Here is a 25,756-nt window from a genome sequence, read left to right on the forward strand (position 1 = left end):
GAGCTAGTTCCAGGACAGGTTCCTAAGTTACAGAGAAACCCTATCTTGAAAAATAAAAACAAATTTAAATTTTCACTTTTTGGTTTAATGTAATAGTGACAGACACAAGCTACATTAACAAAGGTGCTTTGGTATCCTCAGTTATTGGAGTCTGATACCAAAAAGGTTTCAGTATCTCTAGTATGGTATAATTCTGGGGGTACAAACCCAGAAGCCCTATTTAGTTACAAAAATTTGGACTTCTTTCCTTTAATAAGGTAATGATTAATTTAGAAAGAGCCTAGAGAATTCAAGGTAAGACTTTCCGACAGGGTGGAAGGTTGCTGCTGCCTCCCTTAGGAAGGACAAACACGTGTGGAACTCAGTTGTTCTGGGAATTTCTTCTTGGGGTTTTAGGAATCCCCTCGGGGTCTACAGGTCTCTCTGCCAGCATCTTTTGCAGTTTCTGTATGCCCATTAGTCTCACATTTTAGCTGGCTACCACTGAAGTCCTTTCTTTGAGCTATCTTGCCCACTCCAGAATGCAGCCTTGCACAGAAATGGCTCTCTGAGGCTGCCGGTGAGAGATGCGAGATCTCACCCATCTCCTTGACTTTCCTCAGCTCTCAACAAAATGCCAGGTATCAGCACATGTTTCCCACAGGATTGCTAAGCGGCAAAGTAGGATGGAGACTTTGGATAGAAATGCTTCATTTCCACAATGCTTTCTCTCTACCTTACTGTTTCCTTTCTCTGAATGGCAGTTTTCTTGAGGCATACACAGACCCAGGCTTCAGAGGTCAATGGATCACTGGCTTATCCCAATTTTTCATTATGGAGGAATTACTTAACTTATTTGCACCCCAGTTTTGCATGTGGGTGTAACTAAACTGCTTTAACATAGAAGCATACAACAGATACTGGTATTATGCCTAATCTCCCCCCTTTTCTGTGGGATGCTTAAAGATAGTGATCAAAGATACATCAACCAAAAAGCAAAAACGCAAAGCATCCCTTAGCCAGTGGAAAGTTGGTCCTGCTTAGTCCAATTCCTTTTCCTCTCTACTCAGTGTATGGAGGGAGGAGTGGAAATTTGATATCAACTGAAATATGTGCTTTAAATTATTTTAACTAAACCATGACAATCTGATATAGCCAATTCAATTATTAACTTATTTTTAATACAGTTACTTTTGCCGTTTTTCGAAGATTTGCATTTATTTTCTCTCCTTGATATAAATGAGTATTTGTAGGCAAAACCAGGCTTTCAGTCTGTGATCTTTCTGCCCCAGCCTCCCAAGTGCTGGGATTAGGCGTGTGTGCTACCACACCTGCTTCTCCTCAGATCTTGACCAATTGCCCATCTTCTATCCTGTGTGGCTCTGCGAGCCTCCCGGCCTTGCTTTCTTTCCACCTTGGTCATCATCCCTTCAGGGTTTTCCTGGCACCCGTAGGTCGGAATGGCTGAATTACTCAGGATTTTCCTGTTGTCCACAGTGTTCTTTGATGTTCCCTGTAAACCCAGAACCGAGGACAGATCTCCAGGAATTAATCGAGAAGGCTCATGAAGGGAATGATGGGTATAATTGGAAACTCTGCAAGGGTCGCTTTTCATCCGTTTCCTTTGGTTTTAGCTGGACAGACCTGAGCCTAACTAAGGAAGAAAGGGAAGCAGTGGACTGGAGCAGGGTGGGTGACCGTTACATGGGAATGGCTCCTATCTTTGAAAACATGTTTTAATTCCTCCATCTAGAAGTTGTGACTTATAAAACTCGATGTTCTTTTTGAAAAGTAATTTTACTTATCTGTTTAATGTGGATGGGTGTTTTGTTTCCACGCATATCTGTGTACCATGTGCATGCCTGGTATTTGTGGGGACCAAAAGAGGGCATCAGATCTCCTGAGACTGGAGTTATAGATGTGGATGCTAGGGATTGAACTTGGGTCGTCCGGAAGAGCAGACTATGCTATTAACTGCTGAGTTATCTCTTCAGCCTCTGATTTAGGAATTTTAAATAGCATTCTCAGGACCCCTCCCCCTCCAGTTTTTATTCTTTTGTTTGAAACAAGGTCTTTCTTTGTAGCCTATTGTGTCCTTGAACTTGCTGCGGTCCGTTCCGTTATCTTAGCCTTCCCAGCGCCAGAGTTACAGGTGTGAACCACCATGCCTGGCAAGCTGTTAGGATGCTTATGCTCATGCTGGGGGAAACTAAAGGCTACTTGGCCCTGACACTTTCATATTCTTGAAGAATACTCTGGCAGTTTTCTGCTTCCTAGAGCCCCCTCACACTCTTCCACACCCGAATAAGCTTGTAAAATAGACTGCTGTCCTAAACTTAACTCCCCAGGCTGTCATCCAAGGCAGAGTGTAGGTCATGGCCATGATCAATTCATCTAGAAATCGACTACCATCTAAATAAAGCATCCTTGAAGTTGTAACTGAATAGGTGAGTGAGCGCTCTCCCACCCCCCACTAAGGCTTATGAACATATATAGGGTGAGAAGATAAAGGGTTTCCCCCGGGGAGGGTAAAGAGGGACTCAGAACTACAGGGTAAGAAGTACCCCTATCTATCTATCTATCTATCTATCTGTCTGTCTGTCTGTCTGTCTGTCTGTCTGTCTATCTATCTATCTATCTATCTATCTATCTATCTAATTAACTACACTGAGTTAGATAACTGTATACATTTTAGACAGAAAACAGTCGGTGATGATCTAAGCGTCTCTCGGAAGGATCCCTGCAGGGAATGAGTCAGTGAGGCCTGTCAGGTGCAGGCTCCTTGTGGCTCCAGTCAAGAGAGGAAAGAGCCGCAGGAGCGCCGTCCCTCTTGGAACAGGGAGTGCAAGCTTAGCTTAGCATGATTCAGAGCTCTCCCCTGCTGGGCCAAAGCTGGACACCTGACTTGATCCACATTAGTCAAGGTGACATGTGGACACACATTTCCAGCAGTGGAGCTCAAGGCTGGGAGCTAGATTTTTCAGTCCCATTACGGAGGAAATGACCTTCCGACGTACAACCCCATTATGGTGTTGTATAGTTTCTTCGACAAGAAGTCCCACTTCTTGGAGGGAGGAAATGGAAGGGGAAAGGACATGGCTATAGTAGTCTCAAAAAAGTAAAATTTTCTTTTCTTTTCTCTTTCTTTTTTTAAAGCTGTGTGTCTTCTATAGTCTTTACAAAGAACTACTGCTGGCATTGTTTGAGAACACTGAGATAGAATGCCTTTATTACTTGTATAGAATGCCTCTCATACACAATGCTCTTTGAAATTCAAGAGCACTAAAGCTAACTTAAACAGTAAAATAAAAATAGACTCTCTCTCTCTCTCTCTATATATATATTATATATATTTATACTCTCTCTATATATATATATACACACACACACACACTCTCTCTCTATTTATATATACTCTCTCTCTCTCTCTCTCAAAATATATATATTTTCCTCCTCAGTATTTTCAGAGTTGGCCATTTTCTCACACACCAAGATGTGACAAATGTCGCCCCACTTACCTGCCTGTCCCCCTTCTAGCTGTACCCGGAGCGATGCTGCTGTTTATCAAGTCTCTGCACGAAGCTGCGTGGGGATGATCTGCTGTTCGGCATCCGTTGAGGTCCAGAGTCTGCAGGACACACAAGTGTCTCCTGACCCAGGAGGTGGCAGGGATGTGGCTGGCAAACGGGAAACGGAGAGACATGAAGGAGATGGCATAAAGCACATGAACGAGAAACGGAGCCCTTGTAAGGGAGAAGAAAGTGTGGGGGTTTGCCTGTCAGCTGATTCTTCCCCCCATAAATCCAAGCACTCATGGTCGCCCCAGAGAGAGGCTATGCATGACTCTGGTGCTTCCAATTCTGAGAATCCTCTGGATGTTAAAGAGACAAGACAAAGGATAGAGCCGTACAATTCAGATAACACACAAGAAAATCCCTTTCATTCAAATAACACTACTGGGAAACAAGATGTATGTCAGCACAGGACAGAGCATACAACTGAGCCGGGGTTAACTGGCGATGGCCTAGGTAGCAAAGGGGCTAGTGAGGAGGGTGTCAAAACCCCTCGCCATCAAAACCCCAGAGCACAGAAATACATCAGCTTTAGTCTCCCGCTGCCGGAGGCCTCCCTGTGTCCTTACCCAGGTGACAGCAACCCCATCACCAACTCCATCACCGTGCAGCCCGGCCCACAGGTTTCCAGTGAAGACTCTGACAGCGACTATGAACTTTGCCCAGAGATAACCCTAACCTACACGGAGGAGTTTTCAGATGATGACCTGGAGTATCTGGAATGTTCCGATGTTATGACGGATTACTCTAATGCCGTTTGGCAAAGTAACCTGCTGGGGACTGACCGAGTTTTTTTATTAGAAAGCGATGACGAAGAGCTGGAATTCAATGAGTGTGGTCTGGGTGGGTGTGAGCATTTCCTCAGTGAAATGGGTTGTGGGCCTCGGGTGTCGGGTGACATGGGGCCTATGAATGCCACCACTGGCTCCTGTTCTTATCTCTCACAACCCCAGGAAGTGGGGGTCAGGAGCAGCGGAACCTCCAGGCACAGTCCCTTACCCCTGCATGCAGGCATGACTCTGACTCTGGGACCTCACCAGGATGGAACGGCTAAGATGACTGAACCGGGGAGGGCTCCACTCTCTACTGCTTCCGAGGCTGTTGGACATGATTGTCCAGGAATTCGGGGAGAAACCAGAGACAACCCTGAAGCAGAAGAGGAATTCTCCAGTTACAGTCTGCAAACCATGGATAAGGCAGAGACAGAGGCAGGGGTGAGGCCCTCGTCTGGGGGGTTAGAAAAGTCAGAGGTGAAGCAGGGTTCGAAAAGCCTGGCTGGGGAAAGATCAGATGAAAAGCATCCGGGCGGCAGAAAGGCTGCCCCGAGACCCACCAGGGTGAGGCGGCCCGGAATGAAGGCCAATGCCAAGAAGCAGCTGCTGAAAGACAACGCTCCAAAAGACACGCTTGATCTGCTCCCCAAGGACCCGACTAGGCACCCCTTAACTGGGAACTACGGACAAGAGCCCACACACACCGAGGCAGGAGCTGCTGGCTGGAATTCCCACTTCCATGCAGAACCATGTAGTCTGCTTCCTGCAGACCAAGACTCCAAAACCCCTCGGCCACTGGCAGACCCACTTCCGAAGGAAGGGGCCACAAGCTTGGGGAGAGGAGGGGAGCTGTTTAATCAAGTATTTGAAGCAAGTCGGATAGCAGACCAGACTGACCATCTTCAGGTAAGACCTGCTTTGTTTTGTTTATTTTGTTTTGTTTTGTTGTTTTTAAACTGCAAGAGGAAACGTTGTGTGTGTGTGTGTGTGTGTGTGTGTGTGTGGTGTGTTTGTCACTTCACACTCACAATTCTTGTACTATAATGTAAATCAAAATAAATATTCCAGTGCCGTCGGGTACTTGTGAATGGCAGCTGCTGTTTCGGCAGCTAGGAAGGAAATCTGGCTTTGACAGAAGGCCCAGATAAACCCTGAGCAGTCCTAATTATAGCGTAGGAGCGATAGGGTGAAGTGTACTAATGGGATTCTGGACAGCTGGGAAAGAAACCTGATATTTTGCCTACTGCATGTGTTTTACTAGGCAGTGCTCGGTATTCCGAGAGTTTCTCAAGTACTTGTTCGTGGCGTCGCCTTTAAAGGGAGGGGGGGTCCCATTCTTTCTGGTCGTTTTTCGGGTACACTTTGAAAATGGTAGACTTCGGCTTTAGTCAGAACACATAATGCAAGTGGCAGGCTTTCGGTGGGACTGAAAAACTTACAGGATCCACTTGCCACGCTGGAGAAAGGAGGAAAACTTGATCTTGTTGCGCGTGCGATACGATGCTTTTGATTGGGCATTTGCCTTATTTTGCTTTTCTTACATCACAAAGTATAAAAGAGGCCAAGAAAATGCCAAGAAGAAAGTGTCTTGTCCCCTAATAATGATTTGGGTATGATTTTTAGTTCTGATTTGAAAGAGACAGAATTATAGGAACAATTAATGCATAGAGAAGATTATGTTTCCTATACTTGTATTTTTAATTATGTAGTTTTATAATAGGTTTTGGGCTGTTGATATGCTATGGACAAGATTGGCTTTTGGAAACAAAGGTCTTTAGGAATGTCTGTGTGTCTGTATATTTGTTTGCACCCAAGTATCTGTTTATCTATCATCTCTATATCCATCTGTCATAATTATTACTATTATTACCATTTTACTATACTTCTTGTTATTCCCAAACTTAAAGAGACACTGATATTTCTTACTACCTGGGAATCTATATTTAAAAATATGGTATTATTTTTAGAGAAGACTAAACACTCCAAAGAAATAATTTCTAATGCAAAGTAGCTGAACTCGATGAGAAGAAATAATAAACCCCAGTGCTCTGGATTCCTAAAGGTCCTGTCATAAAATAGCCAAATACAAATGTCCAGACCTGAGCTCTAGATGAACCAGTTGCTCTGTTCTGCTGGTGAAACTGGCCAGATGGAGCCGCCATTTCTCTGTTCTGCAGGCAAACCAGCTCGGTCCATTGTGTTCCTTAAACATCCCAAGGATCTGCTCACACAGCACAGCCACAGGTCCATGCACATGACCGGTGCACGGAGGAGCTTTGGCTAACTGCTAGTCTGAAGTGCCAGTGTTAATCTTTTCATGCCATTGAACACAGAATGTCCAGCTAAGCACCTTTCTACAGTGGTTGTGCAGTTAGAACGTGTTTCCCCAAAGAGGGCCTTTCCTCTTAAAGGTTGGGGCAAGAGGAAGGAGGCAGTTGACCATGTCGGCTTTAGACTCAGCCCTACGAGAAGCAGGTTCTAGATCTGTTAACTGTGGCCAGGAGGGAAGGGACCCCTGATTTCCTCAGTTTGTGCTCTAACCAGAATTTGAGAGCCAGCAAGCTGGTTTACTGAAAATGCAGCTAAATAAAATGCACAGTCTTTAGGCCCAAGCCAGGACCTATCTGTCAGAGTTCTTTGTGAACCCACATCCGCCCCACCTTTACTGATGTTGTGTAGTGTGATTAGATGATTAATGAAGACCCTGAACTTTGCTGTTTGGAAAACTGAAGGAAAAGTGGAATGTTTGGGTCAGTGACATTTCTTCTCTTTAGATTAAATGCCTCTGGGTTTGGCATATGTAAAAATGCAGATTCTTTTAGCCCTGTGTAAAGTTTCTATTTAATTATGGAAGATATCTATATTTCTTATACTCTATAAATCATGGCCAACAGATAGCAAGTGGCTAATTACTATTGCAAATTTGACATAGAAATAGGGGAGTCACTGGGAATTCTATAAAACCTTGTATAATATGATCCAGGGGAAAAATGGCTTTTTCCATAACTAAGTTCAAAGACATTTTAAATATTTCTTCTCTGACTCCTGAGGTTTGGGCACCTAAGAATTTTTGAAAGCTTTAAAATCCTGTCTTCGGATTCATAGTAATAAGTTTTTCCATCCTCGAATCTAGTGTTACCCACTTACCTCGAGCTGTCTCCTTGCAGGAAGTGACTGGTAGCTTATCTTTTAGATTCTGTCTTCATCTGAACATCATCAGGTTTAGCACTCTGGGGAAAATTCCATGCCTCTAATTGCCTGTGTTACTCTGTAGGGCCTCCTGCAGAATATCTCCTGTCTGACTCACGAGTCTCCAGGTGTCTTTACTTTCTGACGTCCCCGTCTCTTTCACAAAGCAAAGCCATCTTGTTAGGCATTGTCTTGAAATAGTTACTGACCCAGACTAGGATTGGAAAGCCCCCAGTTTCTCTACATTTATGGAAGATTCCAAAGCGCCTTCCAGTTTGGGAGTGGAAAACAGAGAAGGGTACCCCAGGCTAACTTGAATCCTCATCAAGGATCACACCGCCAACTCTTCATCTTGGTTTTGAGCTCATGTTCTTGATCCCAGGCCTGAAACTCTGCCCATCTTAAGTTTCTTTCCCCAGCCACGCTGGAGTAAGCTCACCCACGCCTTGAGTTCACAGGGCCTGTGTCTGCCTCCCTTCACCGCAGAGAGCTTCGTGTTTCTTATTGCAATTCTGAGACTACAAATGGACAATACGGGTGTGCAGTCTCGGGTCCTGGGAGTGAAGATTTTGCTGATGAAGAATTAGCACTAATCAGAGAAAGCGAGCCAACTCTATGGGGGAGCAGAATTTGTTTGGTGTGTGTCGTATCAAGTGCTAGAGTTGTGGCTGCCACATCATAGGTGCCCAGTCATCGAGAGAATATGTCACCCCACAGTAGGGAGATTAACTCCCTGGTTAGGCAGGATTCCAGTGATTATTGATTATGTCACAGTCTTTACTTTCCCGACCACAGCCCGTCCTTATCTCCCCATGTGAGATGCTGCTGTGAACCTCCCACAGACAAGATGCCCGTCCCTCGGCTCTTCCAGCCCTGGGAATGGTTTGGTTTATTCTAAAGCCTAGCTATATAAACTGTGGGTCATGACCCCGTAGTGAATGTGGGGGTCAGGCAAAGTTTAGCAATGGCAAAAGGTTTCTGACCATGCAAGAACCCAAAGTTAATTCCAAATCAAGCACATTAGTTACATTATAGACATTAATATAATTACATGTGTACTATGTGCACAATATAATTACATTATATACATTAATACATCCCGATTCAGGGGTATTCTGACTGTAGCGGCCCATGTTACACTGTGGGATGCCACTGCAACACTGGTTCCGAACACACGTGGGAAATTTGCGCTTGGCATACCATCACACCACACAGCGCCAACCCATGCGGCTGAAGTACCTCAGCTCAGATGGAGGTTACTATAGCTCAAGAATTTCAGCGTTTTTACTGTATATATAAAAAGTTCTGCTCTTCTAGAAGTAAGAATAAATATGGAAACCAAGACTTTTCATATTTCCCTACTCTAAGTTGTCAGCATCAACATATCAAATTAGTATGTCGTTGGATTGTGTTGTGCTATATTATTTAGTCTTACTGACTTGAGTTTCATTCAAAGAATCCATGCAGGACTGTGGAGATGTCTCAGCCAGGAAAGTAGTAGCTGTACAACCATGAGGACCAGAGTTTGACCCCCAGCACCTGTAGAGGCTGGGGCGCCTGGGACCCAGGAGAGACAGAAAGGTTCATGACACTTGCTGGCCAACTAGTACAACTGAAGTGACAAGCTCTAGGTTCAATAAGAGACTGTCTCAAAAAAATATAATAACCTATAGGGCTGGAAAGATGGGTCAAGAACATAGGATCCTCTTGCAGAGGAACTGAGCTCAAGGTGTGTCACAGCTGCTGTGGATTCTGTGCCTTCTACCTCTGCAGGAAACTGCACTCATGCACATACTCCACCTACACACACACACACACACACACACACACACACACACACACACACACACCACACACGGGATTTAAAAATAATTAAAATAAATCTTAGAGATACCTGAGTCAGCTTCTGGTCTCCACACGTGAGCATGCGTGCTCCCCACCGTATGAACACACGTGCACATACAGATCCTTAAATAAATTTTAGCTTGGAGTTTAGGACAGAATATACAACATTTTTTCCAGAAAGAGCCCTAAAAATAATTTTGCCACCTTGTACTACATATTTATGCAACGCGGAGGTCTCATGATTGACAAGTATAAAAATCAAAATATCTATTAACTCTGAAAATCATTAAAGATACTTTCTACCTTGTGGAATCAAGTACTCAACCAAGATTTCATTTTTTTAGGTAAAATTAAGCAGGCATAGCTAATTTAGTTAGTATGCAAATTTACTTTTACCTTTAATAAGTGGTAACACTGCTTATATGCCAAAGAATTGATGTGAAATGTTATATTATCAGTAAATAATATACATAAATGCTTGATTTGTGTACTTGTTTTATGTGCCTGTGTGTGTACCCTAGGATCATATACAATCTCTTGGGCTGAAAGGAGTTTTGGGAGTGCAAAAAGCTTGAGCAGCCCAGTTCTGGAGCATCACACCTCGCACCTGGATTCCCCTGTGCACACTAGAAGTTGGTGTGCAACTTTGGCTCTTAGTGTCTTGGTGGACACATTCCTTGGAGAAGTGGGCCTTTAATTCCTGGTAGAAGGGGATTTATCCTGGAGGGGGCGTGGCTACAGATGTCCCTCAAGCAGGGAAGAGACCAATTTGTGTCCTATGGGGTGGTCTCATGCCAGGTGGGGGAGTTGTAATTCTTGGAGGTGGGCTTTCTCTGCTAACACATGGGGTGAGGTTTCCTGTCCTGGTGGGGCCACTGGGTTGACAGTCCAGCAGTGCTGGCAGTGACAGCAGCCACAGCAGCTGCTCCAATGCCTCTTCCCTGTGAAGTCAAGACTTAATGGAATGGACCTCCAGCTCCTCAGATGGGGCCTGTTAATCCAGCAGGAGCCCGGGGAATAGGTACGCCATCTGGTACTCCTCTACCAGCCCCCTTCCCAGCCTCCAGAACTGCTGCGATAACGCCCAGGCAATACCGGTATTGTCAGGAGGCAGGACCTCGACAGTCATGGGGACCAAGTTCTCTCCATGCTGCAACACTCGACCTAAACCTAGTTCCCCTCCCGTCCTGGCAGGAGGGAGCTTCAGCAGCTACAGAGGATCAGATTGACATGCTTGTCAGGTGCTGGGGAAGATCTTGTGGGACACATCTCATCCTAGAGTCAACATGCAGCATTATGCTCCTCTTTACCCACAACCATCATTGCTGGTCTTAAATGCTTAGGGGAGCGCTGTAAATAAAAGGGCAATGTGGGTTCTCTTGGGAATAACGCAAGCTTGGCCGAAACTTCACAGACAATGGATAGGTCCTGTTTGTCTAGAAATCTACAATCTTGATGTAGATTTGCCTTATGGTCCAGTATTGCCTTAATCTTAGCCTCTTGTGCCACGACAAGAGCAACCGACTCAGTTCTGCCAGGAAATCAACCACGGAAGCCTGCTGCTGCTGAGACTGCCGTGGGAACAGGTGTCGCTCCTGGCTGCTCAGGGAGGCTGTCCTCTCTTGCTTTCCCCATCGCTAACGTTGGTTTCTCCTTTCAGAAAAAGTCACAGCACCCTTGTCGTCATGCTGGGTACGGTTGCTCCCCATCTCTTGTCTGCCTTTCTGCTATCTGTGGTCTCAGAAAGAGATCATTCACAAGAGTTAACTTGTAAGGCGTTCTGAGCAGTGTAATAACATCTTCTGTCATCTAGTTTGGCCCCATGTAGCCCCATTCCTCTGCCCAGAGAACCACACTGCATACGTATTCACTGTCTTGATTGACTGCTGTGGTATCACAGCGCTTGTTCAGATACCTCATCCAGTAATGGCCCTTGAAGTATAGGAAGAGTGTTGTGGCACCTCGGAAAAGCCAAACAGGCCACTAAGTGCTTCCTTCAGGTAGGAAGGAGGAAGTTTCCAACTTAATTAGGAAAGGGACGAAAGATGTATGCAGAGATACCTAAGACCTGCGGTAACAGCAGGAGCCCTGTGCTCTCCTGCAGGAGGAATAGGACATTTTGCTCATTATGCTGTTGTGCCCCCAGACTTCAAAGTCACAGCCTTGGTCCATGGTATAACAGAAAAGGCCCTGAAGAGTAGGGTTGGGTGCCGTCCACAGTTGCAGACATCACCAGAGGTCCGAGAATGTGTCTCCCATGAGCAAAGGGGGTACTACCGGACAGAGTGTGGGCTTGAGCCTTGGATCTGTTCCCCGTCCTACTACTTTCTGACACTGAGGAAAATCATATTAAACCTTCTCGACTTCTCACCTGGAAAGCAAATAGTGATAATATCACTGCTAACGTGTCATAAGGGGTCTGGAGAGACGGCTCAGCAGTTGACAGCACTTGCTGCCCTTGCGGTGGAACAAGGTTGCATTCCCAGGACTCATATCAGGTGGTTCACAACCTCCTGTAAACAGCTCTGGGAATCCGATACCCTTTTCTGGCCTCTTCAGGCTCCAGGTACGCATGTTTTTATATATACTCAGACATACATATAAAATAATAAAAATAAAGTAATCCTTTTTAAAAAGTATTTGCATAGCACTATAAGTTTGAGACCAGCTTGATCTACATAACAAGTTCCAGGCCAGCCAAGATTTCAAGTTTGACACCATGTCTCAAACAAACAACAACAAAATGTCTGAAGGATTCAAGATTATATATAAAGTGCCGAACATAATTAATAACTAATGATATTACCACTTTTTAAAATTATTTTTCTCCTCTTTTGCTTTTGTTACTAGGTTTTGGCAATGCTAAAGATTGAATCTCATGGTTTGCATGCCTTAAGCAAGTACTCTATCCCCATTCATAATTCATGCCTTAGTAAAGACTTCTTGAGGGCTAGCTACAAATGTTACTTACTGAAAGGTTTTTTTTTTGAGATAACTATATATTCACATAAGAAATGACTCGGAATAGCTCCATCAAAGAGATCTCCTGTGTCTCCTTGAACTGTTCACTGGACCCATACCCCTCCTGCCCTCTCCTTCTCTATCCTGGGTGACTGCTGATCTGCCCTCCAACCCTAAAATCCTACAGAAACTGAATTAGAAAGTATGTAACCTCCGGAGAATTTCCCCCTTTTGCACAGTTCCCAGTTATTCATCCAGGCTGTATGTACGAGAAGTTCATGCCTTTTCGTGCTAAGCAGTCTTATGTGAGGCTTGTGCATCCTGGACTTTGTTTAATGACTTACGGACTAAAGAACGTTTGAGTCGATTTCTGTTTTGTTGTCATGGATAAAACATTTGTTGTTAAGTTCTTACTTCTCTGAGACCAGGACTAGGTGCCCTGGCTTCATTCCTGCTTCTGTATAAAATACCTCAAAAAGAAAAAAAAAGCAACTTAAGGGAGAAAGAATTTGTTCCATTCACAACTCCAGGTCCCAGGGAAGTCAAACTTAGAGCAGCTAGTCACATCACACCCACAGGTAAGGGCAAATGAACACGAACACACGCAGCTCCCTTGCCTGTTTCACTCTTCTCGACTTCTCCACTCCATACAGTTCAGCACCCCATGCCTAAGGAATGGTGCTCCCCACGGTGGACTGAGCTGGGAGGATGGACAGTTCCTAGCCAGCTTGGGCTGGTTACAGAGTAAAGTCAAGGATGGCCTGAATATATCAAAACCCTATCTCAGAAAGTTCCAACAAAATCTCCAAACCAAAACCAAAACAAAATGGTGATAGAGCAGGGATTCTCAACCTGTGGGTCATGACCCCTTGGAGGGGTTGCCTAAGACCAGCAGAAAACACAGATATTTACATTACAATTCATAATAGTAGCATGTTACAGTTGTGAAGTAATAATGAAAATAATCTATGGTTGGAGGTCAGCACAACATGAGGAACTGCATTAAAGGGTCGCAGCATTAGAAAGATTGGGAACCACTGTGATAGAGGCAGAGGGGCAAAGACCTTGAAGTCTACATAGCGGAATTCCTACGAAGTATTGGATTTCTGTCCACTAAGGTTACCAGTTGCTGTCTTCACCTACTGGTCCCCAGTTGTATTGTAATGTGGCAGTTTGTCTTCTGGGCTAAGTAGATTTGAAATCCTGGTAGTATGAGTCAAACTTGGGGTTCACCTGCATCCGGCGCATGTGATTGGGAGGCGGTACAAGAATACGCATATCGGAGTTTGGAACCTGTGTTGACTGACCTGTCACAGGCAGGGTGTGTTGGAAGTCTCCTGAAAGTAATTCCGAGAGGGAGCAGGGCAGGAGAAATGAAAGCAGCCCCCCCAAACCTTCTTGCAAGACAGGTTTCACAACAGCAGTTAAACAGTGGCTCCAGAGGACTGATAAGCCAGCTCCCTGGTGACAATGACAGGAAGGGCAGAGGCTACCCCGGCTCATCTTTCTCCGCGCGTGGCAGTTGAGCCTCCTGTCAACACCACTCCAAGACAGGGAGGGACTCAAACATTTGTTTTGTTTTAAATCACAAAACCAGCTACAGTCTTCCAAACACCATTAGCCGTCCTGGATGGGCAAGATCCTGTTCAAGCTCCCTGCGGTCACTGTTCTTGGTGTCAACAACCAAAGTTAGTGCTTGCTGTCTCAATCTTTCTGTGTGGTCTGTGGGTTATCTGGTTCTAAGTTCATATTTTCCAAGCCCCATGGTTATCCTGGTGAATCAGATTTGCCTTTATTTTATTTATTTACTTTTTAAATTTAAAAACAATCTCTTTTCTTTTTCTTTTCTTTCTTTTTCTTCGTTGTTTTTTTGTTTTGTTTTGTTTTGTTTTGTTTTGAGACAAGGTTTCTCTGGATCTTTGGAGCCTGTCCTGGAACTCACTCTGTAGACCAGGCTGGCCACGAACTCACAGAGATTCACCTGCCTCTGCCTCCTGAGTGCTGGGATTAAAGGCGTGCACCACCTCTGCCCAGCTTTATTTTTCATTTTACGTACCAATCCCAGTTTCCTCTCCCTCTCCTCCTCCTGCTCCCCATACCTTCCACCCTCAAATCCATATCTACTCCTAAGAGAGGGTACGGCTTTCCAGGGGGAGTCAACAAAGTCTAGCACATCAAGTTGAGGCAGGACCAAGGTGCTACCCCCTGTATCTAGGCTGTATAAGGTACCCCCCTCCATAGGAAATGGGCTCCAAAAAGCCAATTCAGATTTGCCTTTAAACTCAATCCTCTCAGATGTTCCTGTGATCACCAAGGTTCCAGAAGCCCCGATGGGCAGAGCGCAGCATCTTTCCTAGACTAGAAAGTTCTTAAGCAGCCTGGAATGAAGGGCAGAGGTAGAGTGCTTGCCTAACATGCTGGAGGCCCTGGCTTCCATCCCCAGTATGGCGATAAAAGTGAATGAATGAATGAGCAAATATCTGACGGTGTTTTCCTCAGTTCCCTTTGAATCTCCTGAGATTTGCCTCCTGTGTTCTGTCTACCACCAGAGGTCCACAGCCCTCGGGTCTGCAGTGAGGCTCGGACACAGAGTTTTTACAGCACTCAGTGCACAACGCAGGAGCCAAGGTGTGCTTCAGAACCCTGTGTGGTGCCTTTTGAAGTTGTACCTCGGAGATTCTGATGTCAGTGTGCTAGCCCCGTGGTGGGGCTTGGGCATGGTGCCCTTAAGGAAGCTCAGCTAGCTTAAGACACAACCCGGAAAGAGAGTCTTGAGGCACACATGGAATGAGATGCAGGGGTCACCCTGGGGGCTCCAACTTCAACCCTGCTGAGCAGAGGTATGGAGACCTGAAGGATAGTTATACTCACCTTAAAGCTTTCCAAAATTTTAGCCATGGAACAAAGCATTAGATGATTTAGTACTACTTTTCTAATGGTAGCCATGGGATTGTTCACCTAAGTATGTCCAGCCTATGGTTCATGAGACATGTACATCGTGGGGTAGCTCTAAATGGGGCCCCAAACAGAACTGTAAGCTAACTTAAAATGTTAGGAGAGTTTTGTGTCTGTGTGATTTTTTTTTAAAAGTTCAATTGTGCAGTTCTTGAGTATGAGCATTGTAGATAACAATGTTGGCTCTCAATGTCTAAAGGTTAGGCAAGTCTGGGGCTAACATGTTTCTGCCTTCCTGGGCTATACCTCACATCCAGCAAAATTTCGCACTTGACATAGGAGGACAGGGAAGTAAATTCCTTGTGGGTCATTGTAGTGAGGGGCTGCAGGCAGGCCTGCTTTTCATCCTGCCCAGCTCCCGCACGGCTAGCTTAGCCCCGGAAATAACAACACACAAATTGTATTCATTTAAACACTGCCTGGCCCATTATCTCTAGAGAGTTAGTTACTGGCTAACTCTCACATCTTGATTAACCCATTTCTAATAATCTGTGTAGCACCATGAGGTGTGGCTTACCGGGAAAGATTCGGCATGTCTGACCTGGTGGCTGGCTCCATGGCGTCTGCCTCATTGCCCTCTTCCCAGCATTCTATTCTGTTTACTCCGCCTACCTAATTTTCTGTCCTATCAAAGGGCCAAGGCAGTCTCTTTGTTGACCAATGAAAATAACACAATAGACAGATAACCCTCCTCCATCAGGTCATATGGAAAATAGATCATTCTAAAATCTGAGATAACTGGTTGGCTATCTGTGATAGCATAATGCTAGGATGACGTGGACTGCAAATGCTCCCCATCTTTTAGTTAGGGCAGACAGAAGTCAGGAGCAGATCTCGGAGCCCCCTTACTGCACACACACTCTTAGACACTAGGCCAGCTGCCTACAATCCAGACCCTGGATCCAATTTCTTGACAGGGTCCAGCTATCACAGCAAAAGCTGGTAAAAGTCATCTCTGCTTTCTGCTTGAGGTTCTATTCTGTAATTATCCCAGCAACTCCCATTTATTACGGCTTCTCCCTCTGCCTAGCAAGGTATTGCACAGGAACCAACTGACATCATGCTACTGTTGACATAGCTCAGAGTTGGTACTTCCCCGCACCGGTTCATTACAGAAACATTCCAAAACTCTGACAGAGTGACATCTCTGGGGGCCTAAGGAGAGTAAACTTCAAGTTTGCTCTGAGTCTACGGGGCCATTTTGAAAAGTGAAGGCCTGGCACCCTGGCATCTGAGTCCCACACCAAATTTTTCAGTAAGTTCCCAGAGTGACTCTTGAGGGTAGTTCAGTTTGGAAGCCGTGTGTTTAACTAGGCAAATCCAAAGAGACTACAGCAATCTGGGTTATTTCTGTAAAAATTCGCCCAGTGTGGAAACAGTGGAAAGAGTGGGGCTCTCAAAGCTTAATCCTCCACCCTCCGAGGAGCAAGAGCCCCTCCTCCCTCACGACCACAACTTTTCTCCCCTTTCTAGCTTTAAGGCAAGCCTGTTCTTCACCTGTCCGTGAAACTGAAATAAACACAGACCCTGGTTTACTGTAACTAATCCAGAACAGGTGTGTCATTTGCAGCTGAGTTTTATTTTGAGGAGTACAGCAACAGGGATTTTGACGACAGCAGGGGAGCTAGCAAGAGGAGGGGCATTGGACTTTGAGGGTCCCTTTAACTCATCCTTCACCACTGCCTGTGGTAGGATGGTATGAGGAGGGTCATTGGGCTTTCAAGGTCCCCGTAACTCATCCGGCACCACTGCCTTTGGCTGGAGCTAGAAACCAGAATCAGGTTTTATTGGCTTGTTTGGGTGTTTCTCTGACTAAAGATGAGCTTGCGTCTCTGAAACAAGAAGGGGAAGAGGACATTGAAGTAACCAATCACAGGCTGAGATAAGTGATAAAGCTATAATCATCAAGGCAGTGCAGCCACCAAAGCAGAAGCAGATGAGTCAATATGCATAGAGGGTCAAATACTGCATTGCAAATGGGTTTACAATAACACAGCCGTTCAGATTTTAGGGAATATTAACACATGCAATGCTGACAGCTAGGCATCAAGGAAAATATCGATGCCTCCCAGTGGCCCTCAGGGAGTTTCTAATGGGTCTCTTGGTTAAACATTAAAAAAATCCTACAAACCAATGGGAAAGACATTAGAAACTACTCTTTTTCTTTTTCTTTTTTTTTTTTCTTTTTAGTTTTTCTGTATCACAGTCCTGGATGTCCTGGAATTAGATCTGTTGACCAGGCTGGCCTCAAACTCGCAAATATCTGCCTGCCTCTACCTCCTGTGTGCTGGGGTTAAAGGCGTGTGCCACCACTGCCTGGCTAGAAACTGTTTTTATGACCTTAAGAGAAAGAAAATATTTTTGTAAACAAACAGTTTTTAGATGATATAAAATTTGATAATTTTGAATATATCAGATTAAGATTTAGCTATAAATAACATGCTTTCTTATAAATAAAGGAAAGTCACGATCAGAAGAAAGTCAGAAAGTAACTGTAGTATAGATCAGTTTGGTAAGTCGGGCCTGGTGGTGCATGCCTTTAATCCCAGCACTCAGGAGGCAGAGGCAGGTGGATTTTTGTGAGTTCGAGGCCAGCCTGGTCTACAGAGTGGAGTTCCAGGACAGCTAAGGCTACACAGAGAAACCATGTCTCGAAAGACCAAATAAATAAATAAATAATAAAATGAAATTTTAAAAAATCAATTTGCAAGATACATAAATATACGCATGGTAACTGAGTGTGGTGGTCTACACCTGCAATCCCAGCACTCCTGGAGGCCAAGGCAGCAGAACTGGGAGTTCAATGACGAGTACCTGAGCTACAGAGTGTTCAAGACCAGCCTGGATGACTTGGTGAGACCCCCCTCTCACAAACTGTACAAACTGTAAAGAGGGCTGGGGCTATAGCTTAGTGGTGAGCTCCTGTCTAGTACATGCAGGTCTTGGGATCAATCTACAACATTTTTGAAAAAAAAATCCAATCCCTGCCCCCCTAAAAAATAAAACCCTCCAACTTATAAGGCACCAAACAAGAGAAAACTTTAAAAAGATAAATAAATGTGCAGTTTGTAGAAGAAACAGATGATCTGTAAGCAGGAGAAGATACTGTGGTTCCTGGCGACCGGGAATACACAAACTTTAAAAGAATACTGTCTTTTACCCATCAGATAAAATAAATTAAAAATTCAAGGGCTAGAAAAATGGTTCATTAATTAAGAGCACTTACTGTTCTTCCGGGGAACAGGAGTTTAGTTCCTAGCACCCATACTGGGTGGCTTACAACTCTAGCTCCAGGGGATCTGACACCCTCTTCTGGCATACACACACACACACACACACACACACACACACACACACACACAGAGAGAGAGAGAGAGAGAGAGAAATATACTTTTTTAAAATCTCAAAGTTGAGATTATGGGGATGTGGCTATATTTGCTAACAGGTGCATAGTTTGGCAGTTTTGTTTTGATTTTTTTAAGGGTAAGAGAACTGTTGGCCATGATGGGGCAGTTTCACTTCCCAGTATCTACTCTTAAGCAAGCCGTCACACTCACCCGCAGACTCTGTAACATACGGGTGCTATGAAGTTCGTCATGTGTGTCGGAACTTTTGATCCTGTGACGCGATGACATCATGTACAAAGTTCATGATCAAAAAGTGTGATCCAGTTGCCAAACAAAGAATTGATCACGGAAAGTCTCATACTGTTTCATGTATGCTTATGTTTTAGTGTCTGGCCCCATTCGCAATGTCTCCAGCTTCGTGCAGTCACATGTATGGACCACAGGTTGAAGATACCTGAAAGGCCATGTTGAGAGAAATGTCTCGACAGACTACATAGCCTGTTCAAACAATGGCCACATCACAGTTTAACACAGGCATATTACAATGTAATACATACCACACGGTCCAGTTTGTGTCCCAAAGCCAGTCTGTCATAGTATATATTATATCAAATGATAGCAAATGCTGGGGGGAGGGGAGGAGCAAGAAACCCATAGACACTTCTGGTAGAAATATAAACTGCTATAGTCACTTAGGAAATCAATGTGGTTCTTTAAAAAACTAGAACTCCATGTGGTCTAGCTATATCATTCCTGGATATAAACCCAAAGAACCCTAAGCTGACCCTGCACAGAGATCCTTGTCTGTATGTGTTTATTGCTGAACTCTTCACACTAGCTAAGAAATGGAGCTGGCCTAGCTGTTCATCAAAAGCTCCGTGGAAAAAGAAAATGTGTATATACATGATGGAATTCCTGTCGATGTAAAGTGAGATCATGGTATCTGTAGGAAAATGGATGGGGCTGGAAGTCATTAAGCAAGATAAGCCAGACTCTGCGAGACAAATTAGTACAATTTCATGGGCAGAGTCTAGATTTGTATTAATGTGTATTAATATGTGTGTATATAAATGTGTGTGTGTGTGTGTGTGTGTGTGTGTGTGTGTGTGTTTGAGTATCTAGGACATCAAACTAGAAAGTAGGGAGTGAGAGTAGAGGGTGAGATTGTTTAAGGGGAGAGGGGAAAGAGAGGGTAACAAAGTTCACACGAAACGAAAACAGAAGAGGGACTGGAACAAGTAACAACCCAGCAAGAGATTTCACTGGAGAGCGAAGTGAAAGCACAGGCAGGTGAAGCTGCTTCGCTGCAGCAGGCTCTCAGAGCTTCACTCAAGGCCGCTGGGCTGCAATTCAGGGCGTGCTTTCATGGGTCCAGGCGGGAGAGGATGTTACTGAGGGGCGAGGCATGGGTGATTTCCTGTTATGAGTGAGTCTTGAGCTACAGAAGCCTTTGTTTACTGGGCATGTTTCCCACACAATGCGTCTGGTTTTTATTGTGCGCACACCTGATCGTGTTTAGGCATAAGATGATCAAAGTTCACTCACTCACAAACTCAGAGAGTTTGCCTTATACAGTAAGTGTACACACACACACACACACACACACACACACACACACACACACACACACTGAAAACCAGTTCCAATCGGATCAGTCCAGTTTCCCTAGTTTCAGGACATGTTTCTGTGCTTGGTCCCCAAAGAGGAGTTACTGAGGATTGGTTAGGAGAGGTGATCCATTTTTTTGGAGCTAGTGCATAGACCTCAGTGTAGGTGGGAGTGCCAAATCATAACCTGCTTGGTCTGCCTCAAGGACACACATCAAAGTGACAGATGCAAATAACTCTTGGGAAGGAGGGAAGACTCCATTGATAGGAATTATTAACAGTGTTTTAATATTTTAAGGAAATTGTTAATTTATTACTGGTGTAATCGAAAACTGATTATCTTTTAAAACTCCACTTTTTTTGAGACAGTATCACCCTATGTAGCTCTGGCTGGTCTGGACTTCACTAATTCGACCAGGCTTTCCTTGAACTCACCAAGACCCTCTTGATTCAGCCTCCCAAGTACCAGGATTAAAGGACCGAGTTGCTCCACTGTGCCCAGCTTTTCTTTTCTTCCTTCTTTTTCTAAGAAGAAACAAGACTCGGAGATGGCCATGCTCTGGTTGGTTCTGGTGAGCAAGTGTAGTCAGTTGACCCTTTCTTCACTCTAGTGGAGAAACTCAGTATAAATAGCTCTAATTTCCAAAGCTCTGACTCCCAAGGAATTCCTGATTTGTTGGCAGAATGGGCATCATATGAAGTGAAAGGAAGGGCGAGCCTTGCTAACCCTAAAAGGGAAGCAAAGGAGAAATCAATGCTGTAAAAGCTTCGCACAAACCCCAACCATAAGCTGTATTTGTAAACAAAGAAAGCCAAGTAAGGAGTGAGTGTATTACAAGTTACTGGGTGTGATCCTACCACTTCAGAGGTAGAGGCAGGGGGATCAGGAGCTGACAGTCATTCTCAGCTACTTCGTCCAAGGCCAGCTGGAACTACATGAGACCATTTCAAGGAACCAAAAAGGCAAAACAAAACCAACACAAACTTAGGGAAAGTCTTTATGTGAAAAAATGATGTTAGAAAATATGAATAGCTTAATCAAAAGTGGATGGAAAGGGGGCTGGAGAGATGGTTCAGCAGTTGAAAGAACAGTTGCTGCTCTTTAAGAGGGCCCACGTTTGGTTCCCAGCACTCACATGGTGGTTCACATCTGTAACTCAGGCTCCAGGAGACCCAATGCTCTCGTTTGTCCCTCAAAAGCTCTGCATACAGGTAGTGCATATAATGTATGAAGGCAAAACACACATAAAATACCCCCCAATTTTAAATGGACAAAAGGCTCAAGCAGTTCATTAAAAGATATGTAAATGTGCCATGAATTTGCAAATCCCTTCCCACTCCCTTCATTTTCTCCCTTCTTTCTTGTCTCAGTCTTCAGAGACTGTTCTAGAAGCTGTGGTAGCTCGTGCTGATAAGCCTGTGGGCAAACAGGTTTTCTCCTGCCTTGCTGGTGGGTGTGCAGATTGGCATGCCCTTTCTAGCTGCAAAGAGGCAATTTTTTTTATCAGTATCAATCAATTTTTGTCAATTAAAATATGTATGGTGACTCAATAATAAACCTAATAAAACTATCAGGCTAACAAAGCCATCCTAGTCTCCAAGAACTTCATATGCATTTAGTTTATAGCAGAGTTAGTCGTAGCAGCCCTACACTCTTATGGATGACGGTGTTAGCACCATGTTCAAATGACAACTGAATAAGCATCTTCCTGAAATAAAGTACAGTTACTAGAACCAAGGAAAGGCATAGGTCCTGTTAGTTGTATACTTTGGAGGTTCAATGGTGACACCATCTCAGAAATGTCTTTTCTCTTATTTTTATTAATGTTTCTTAGAAATTGTTTTTCTGTTTGTGGGGATGGGGAGAAGGTGAGATGATATTTCAATTTCTATACCTGGTCAGAAGTTTGCACCAAAGGTAGGAGAAGCAAGTATTGTGTCAACTGCACAAGAAATATGAATTCGCTGTTTGTATAGTCCTAGGTTCAAAGCGGGCAATTAACATAACCAGGATATGTGCATTTTAAGTGGCAAAATCGGAATTCAAGTCCCATACGGAAGTCAAGTCATTGTAAACCACAGAAGAATGGAGATTGAGACAGGTTATGGCCCTGGGGAATTACCACTGTTTTAGTTAGGGTTTTATTGCTGTGAAGAGACACCATGATGGTGGCAATGACTCTTAAAAGAGGAAACATTTCATTGGGACTAGCTTATAGTTTCTGAGGTTTAGTCCATTACCATCATGGCGGGAAGCATGGCAGCATGCAGACAGACCTGGTGCTGGAGAAGGAGCTGAGAGTTTTGCATCTTGATCTGCAGCCAGCAGAAGGAGATTGCCACACTAGGCCTAGCATGAGTGTATATGACTTCAAAGCCCACCTCCACAGTGATACACTTCCTCCAACGAGGCCACACCTCCTAATAGTGCCACTCCCTATGGGCCAAGCCTTCAAACACATGAGTCTCTGGGGGCCATTCCTATTCAAACCATCAGAATAATTGAAAGGAAACAGCATCATTTGGGTAAAAGATCCTATTGACTGGACCATTTAGGAAGTGACTTAATTATTCCTGATGCTGAGGATAGTGCCTGCCCCCCAGTTCCGTGATCCACCTGGCAGTTCAAGCATCTGATAGCTCTCTATCGCCTGCGAACCTTCCTTGTGATCTCGAGGTTGCTTGGCCATACTCACCAGCACATTTGAAAATCTAGAAAATTCTTAACCAAGGAGGGGTAGGAATCATTAGATAATATCTTCACCCCTCATTCTCAGGTAATAATTCCAAGACAGGTGTTCTGCCCTCTAAGGTAGGACGCTCACTCATGCACTGTTTACCAGTGGTGTTTGGTTTGGTTTGGTTTTCCTGTCTCCTACTTCGACTGTCCCATATTTTCTGGGGTCAACTCCCAAACAAACTACATTTAATTTCACGCATCAGGATCTGCTTTTCCTGGGGAGGGATCCTAATTAAGACAACTTCCTAAAGTCTCTCACGAGGACTGAATCTCCCATACCCTAAAAGACTGTGGGCACCTCCCTGTCGTTGTAATGGGAGTTCTTGTAGTATAGGATTGCCTCAGACTCACTATGTAACTGAGGAACTCCTGATCCTCCTGTCTCCACTTCCCAAGTTCTACAATAACAGGCATGTACTACTGTCCCCAGTTGCATGGTGCTAGGGACGGAACCCACAGATCCATGCATCTTGGGTGAGTAGCCCATCAACTGAGCTACATCCCATGAGGGCATTCCCTTCAAAGGGTTGACCTTGAAGGATGCTGGCCTACTCATGAGTGCCTCATGTTCAGTGTTCCTTGTTTCATAACCATTTTGAGATTCTAATCTCCCATATAACCACGCAGCTGTGATTTATGACTCTTCCCTGTTGATTTTATTGACTTTAGAGCCTTTGCAGTAAATCCCACCCCCATGGGATTGGCAGCATCCTGGTTCATGCCCCAGCTAGACTGTAAATTCCTTGTGGGTAAGAGCAAGGTTTTATTGGACACAACCAGTACCTGCCAGTGAGAAGATATAAGGAAATATTATGTGAAGTGGCAAAAAATTCAGAACCTTTATAAATAACCACCACACAAAAATAAGCATCAGAATCATATTAATTTATTTTAAACTAGAAAGAGGTATAAATATTGGAATAGTAGTCTACAAACCACTTAGTAACCATGGAGCCACTGAGAATTGGGACCTGGAAAGTCATCAGTATGTAAATTCCTCAAAACTCAGATTCTATTGCAGTGAAGAGACACTATGACCAAGGCCACGCATATCCAAAAGAGCATTTAATTGGGAGCTTGCTTACAGTTTCAGAGGCTTAGTCCATTATCATCATGGAAGGGAGCGTGGCAGCTTGTAGGCAGGTGTGCTGGAGAAGTAGTTGAGAGGTCTTGATCCATAGACACACACACACACACACACACACACACACACACACACACACCCCCCACATACAGAGAGAGAGAGAGAGAGAGAGAGAGAGAGAGAGAGAGAGAGAGAACCACCCTCAGTGACAACCACTTCCTTCAACAAGGCCACACCTCCTAACCCACCTTCAGTAACACTCAGTTCCCACCCCATCCTTTCAAGCGGCTCCACTCCCTGGTGACTAAGCATTCAAATATATAAGCCCATGGGAGTCATTAGCATCCAAATAACCACAGAGTAAATTCTCCAAGTCTAGAAAAGCAAAAACTGTTCCGTTTCCATATGAAATGAAAAGCTGCAGATTGCCTGGGCCCATTTAACGGTGTGGTAGCCGACTATTGCCCTTAAAGGCATCACACTCCAGTCCTCACAGGCCGCGAACACATCACCGTACTGCACAGAGGAATGGGGTTGAAGTTGTTGCACTTGAGACTAGATTGTTTTGAACTCTTTGGTTCTATGTAATCACTAGGGTCTTCATAAATGAAGAAGGAAAATAAGAGAGGAGTCAGGGAGAAATTTGGAGATGCTGTTTCGCTAATCCCGAAGGTAAGGAAGGTACAGTGTGCCGGTGGTTGCCAGCTCTCCCTGGAGGTTGGAAAAAGAAAGTTTCCTCTAGAAAGAACATAGCCTTGCTGATACCTGGATTTTAGCCCGTGCAGGATGGATTTCTGACCTCTAGAATTCAAGATAATAAACTGATGTACTTCTTCTTTCTTTGTCTTTGTGATAGGTTCTCAGGTATGTGTATCCCAGGCTGACCTTGAACTCTTGATTCTCCTGCTTCTGGCTCCTAAATGCTGGAATTATAATTGGTACCAACATGCCCGTGAGTTTTCACTCTTCCAGAGTTGGAGAATTCACTCCACCTGAGTTTTGAGGAATTTGCATACTGACTTTTCAGGTACTTTAAATTCAAGTACGTTTAAACCGCTAACTGTGGTAACTTTTTAGAGCAGCCATCAGAAGCTAGTACAGACGGAACAGGTGATCTGAGAACAAAGTTGTCCGAGGCAAGGCATGGCATCTCTCTTTGGGTTCTACTTCAGGCATCGTAAGTCCTATTGTTTTGGACTTGGAAAATCCATCATGGAAAAGAAAACACGTCTGCCTTGGATGGGGCTAACTTGATTTTTGGGACTTCAGAAATCTCAGAAAGTAAGGCCATGGCCAACATCCCCATGACCAATAGCTCCAACATGGGTGATAGTTCCCAGGGAACTACTTAGACGACCCTCATAGACCCAGAGCCACTGTTCCCAGGAACAGCGGGCCAGGTTAGCTTTGTGGAAGGCCATGTCCAAACTCTGATTCCTGGGAAGCAGTAAAATGGGTGGAGATAGTGAAACTTGGTGATTGGGGCAGGTGACTTCTGGGTAGCTGTCCTTATAGTTACCAATCTCCTCATGATCGACACTCTGGGTAGGAATGCTCACTGGGCAGCTGGCCTGTACACCGTAAGGTATTAGGCAGCATCCCTGAGAGTGGTAACCCTCCACCTCCCACCCCAGAAGCGACCGTCAAAACTGTCTGCCCCCAGTTGTCTGCCACATGCCTCCCAGAGGTAAAGGAGTGAAAAGT

At 44.6% G+C, this 25,756-nt stretch overlaps 1 protein-coding gene and 1 long non-coding RNA gene across 4 annotated transcripts in view; one reads left to right on the forward strand and one right to left on the reverse strand.

The window, feature by feature from the left end:
- Positions 1-25,756, forward strand: part of Alpk2 (alpha kinase 2) — a 125,234-nt gene that overhangs the window by 38,748 nt on the left and 60,730 nt on the right. For both annotated transcript variants that reach the window (XM_085699796.2, XM_048419066.3), the window contains exon 5: positions 3,517-5,230. In XM_085699796.2, coding sequence (XP_085555922.2) covers positions 3,517-5,230 — 1,714 coding nt within the window. The remainder of the gene's footprint in view (positions 1-3,516; positions 5,231-25,756) is intronic.
- LOC146891701 (uncharacterized) lies at positions 16,835-20,950 on the reverse strand. 2 transcript variants are annotated; one of them, XR_015005318.2, is made up of 2 exons: positions 20,664-20,950; positions 16,835-17,106 (listed from the first exon to the last, which is right to left on the reverse strand). It is a non-coding gene; the product is annotated as an uncharacterized LOC146891701 (long non-coding RNA). The 2 variants fall into 2 exon arrangements; XR_015734688.1 differs by lacking the exon at positions 20,664-20,950 and adding an exon at positions 18,501-18,607.

Source organism: Myodes glareolus, chromosome 13 (assembly GCF_982192425.1).
Source record: "Myodes glareolus chromosome 13, mMyoGla1.1, whole genome shotgun sequence".
In the NCBI taxonomy this organism is placed as follows: Eukaryota; Metazoa; Chordata; class Mammalia; order Rodentia; family Cricetidae; genus Myodes; species Myodes glareolus.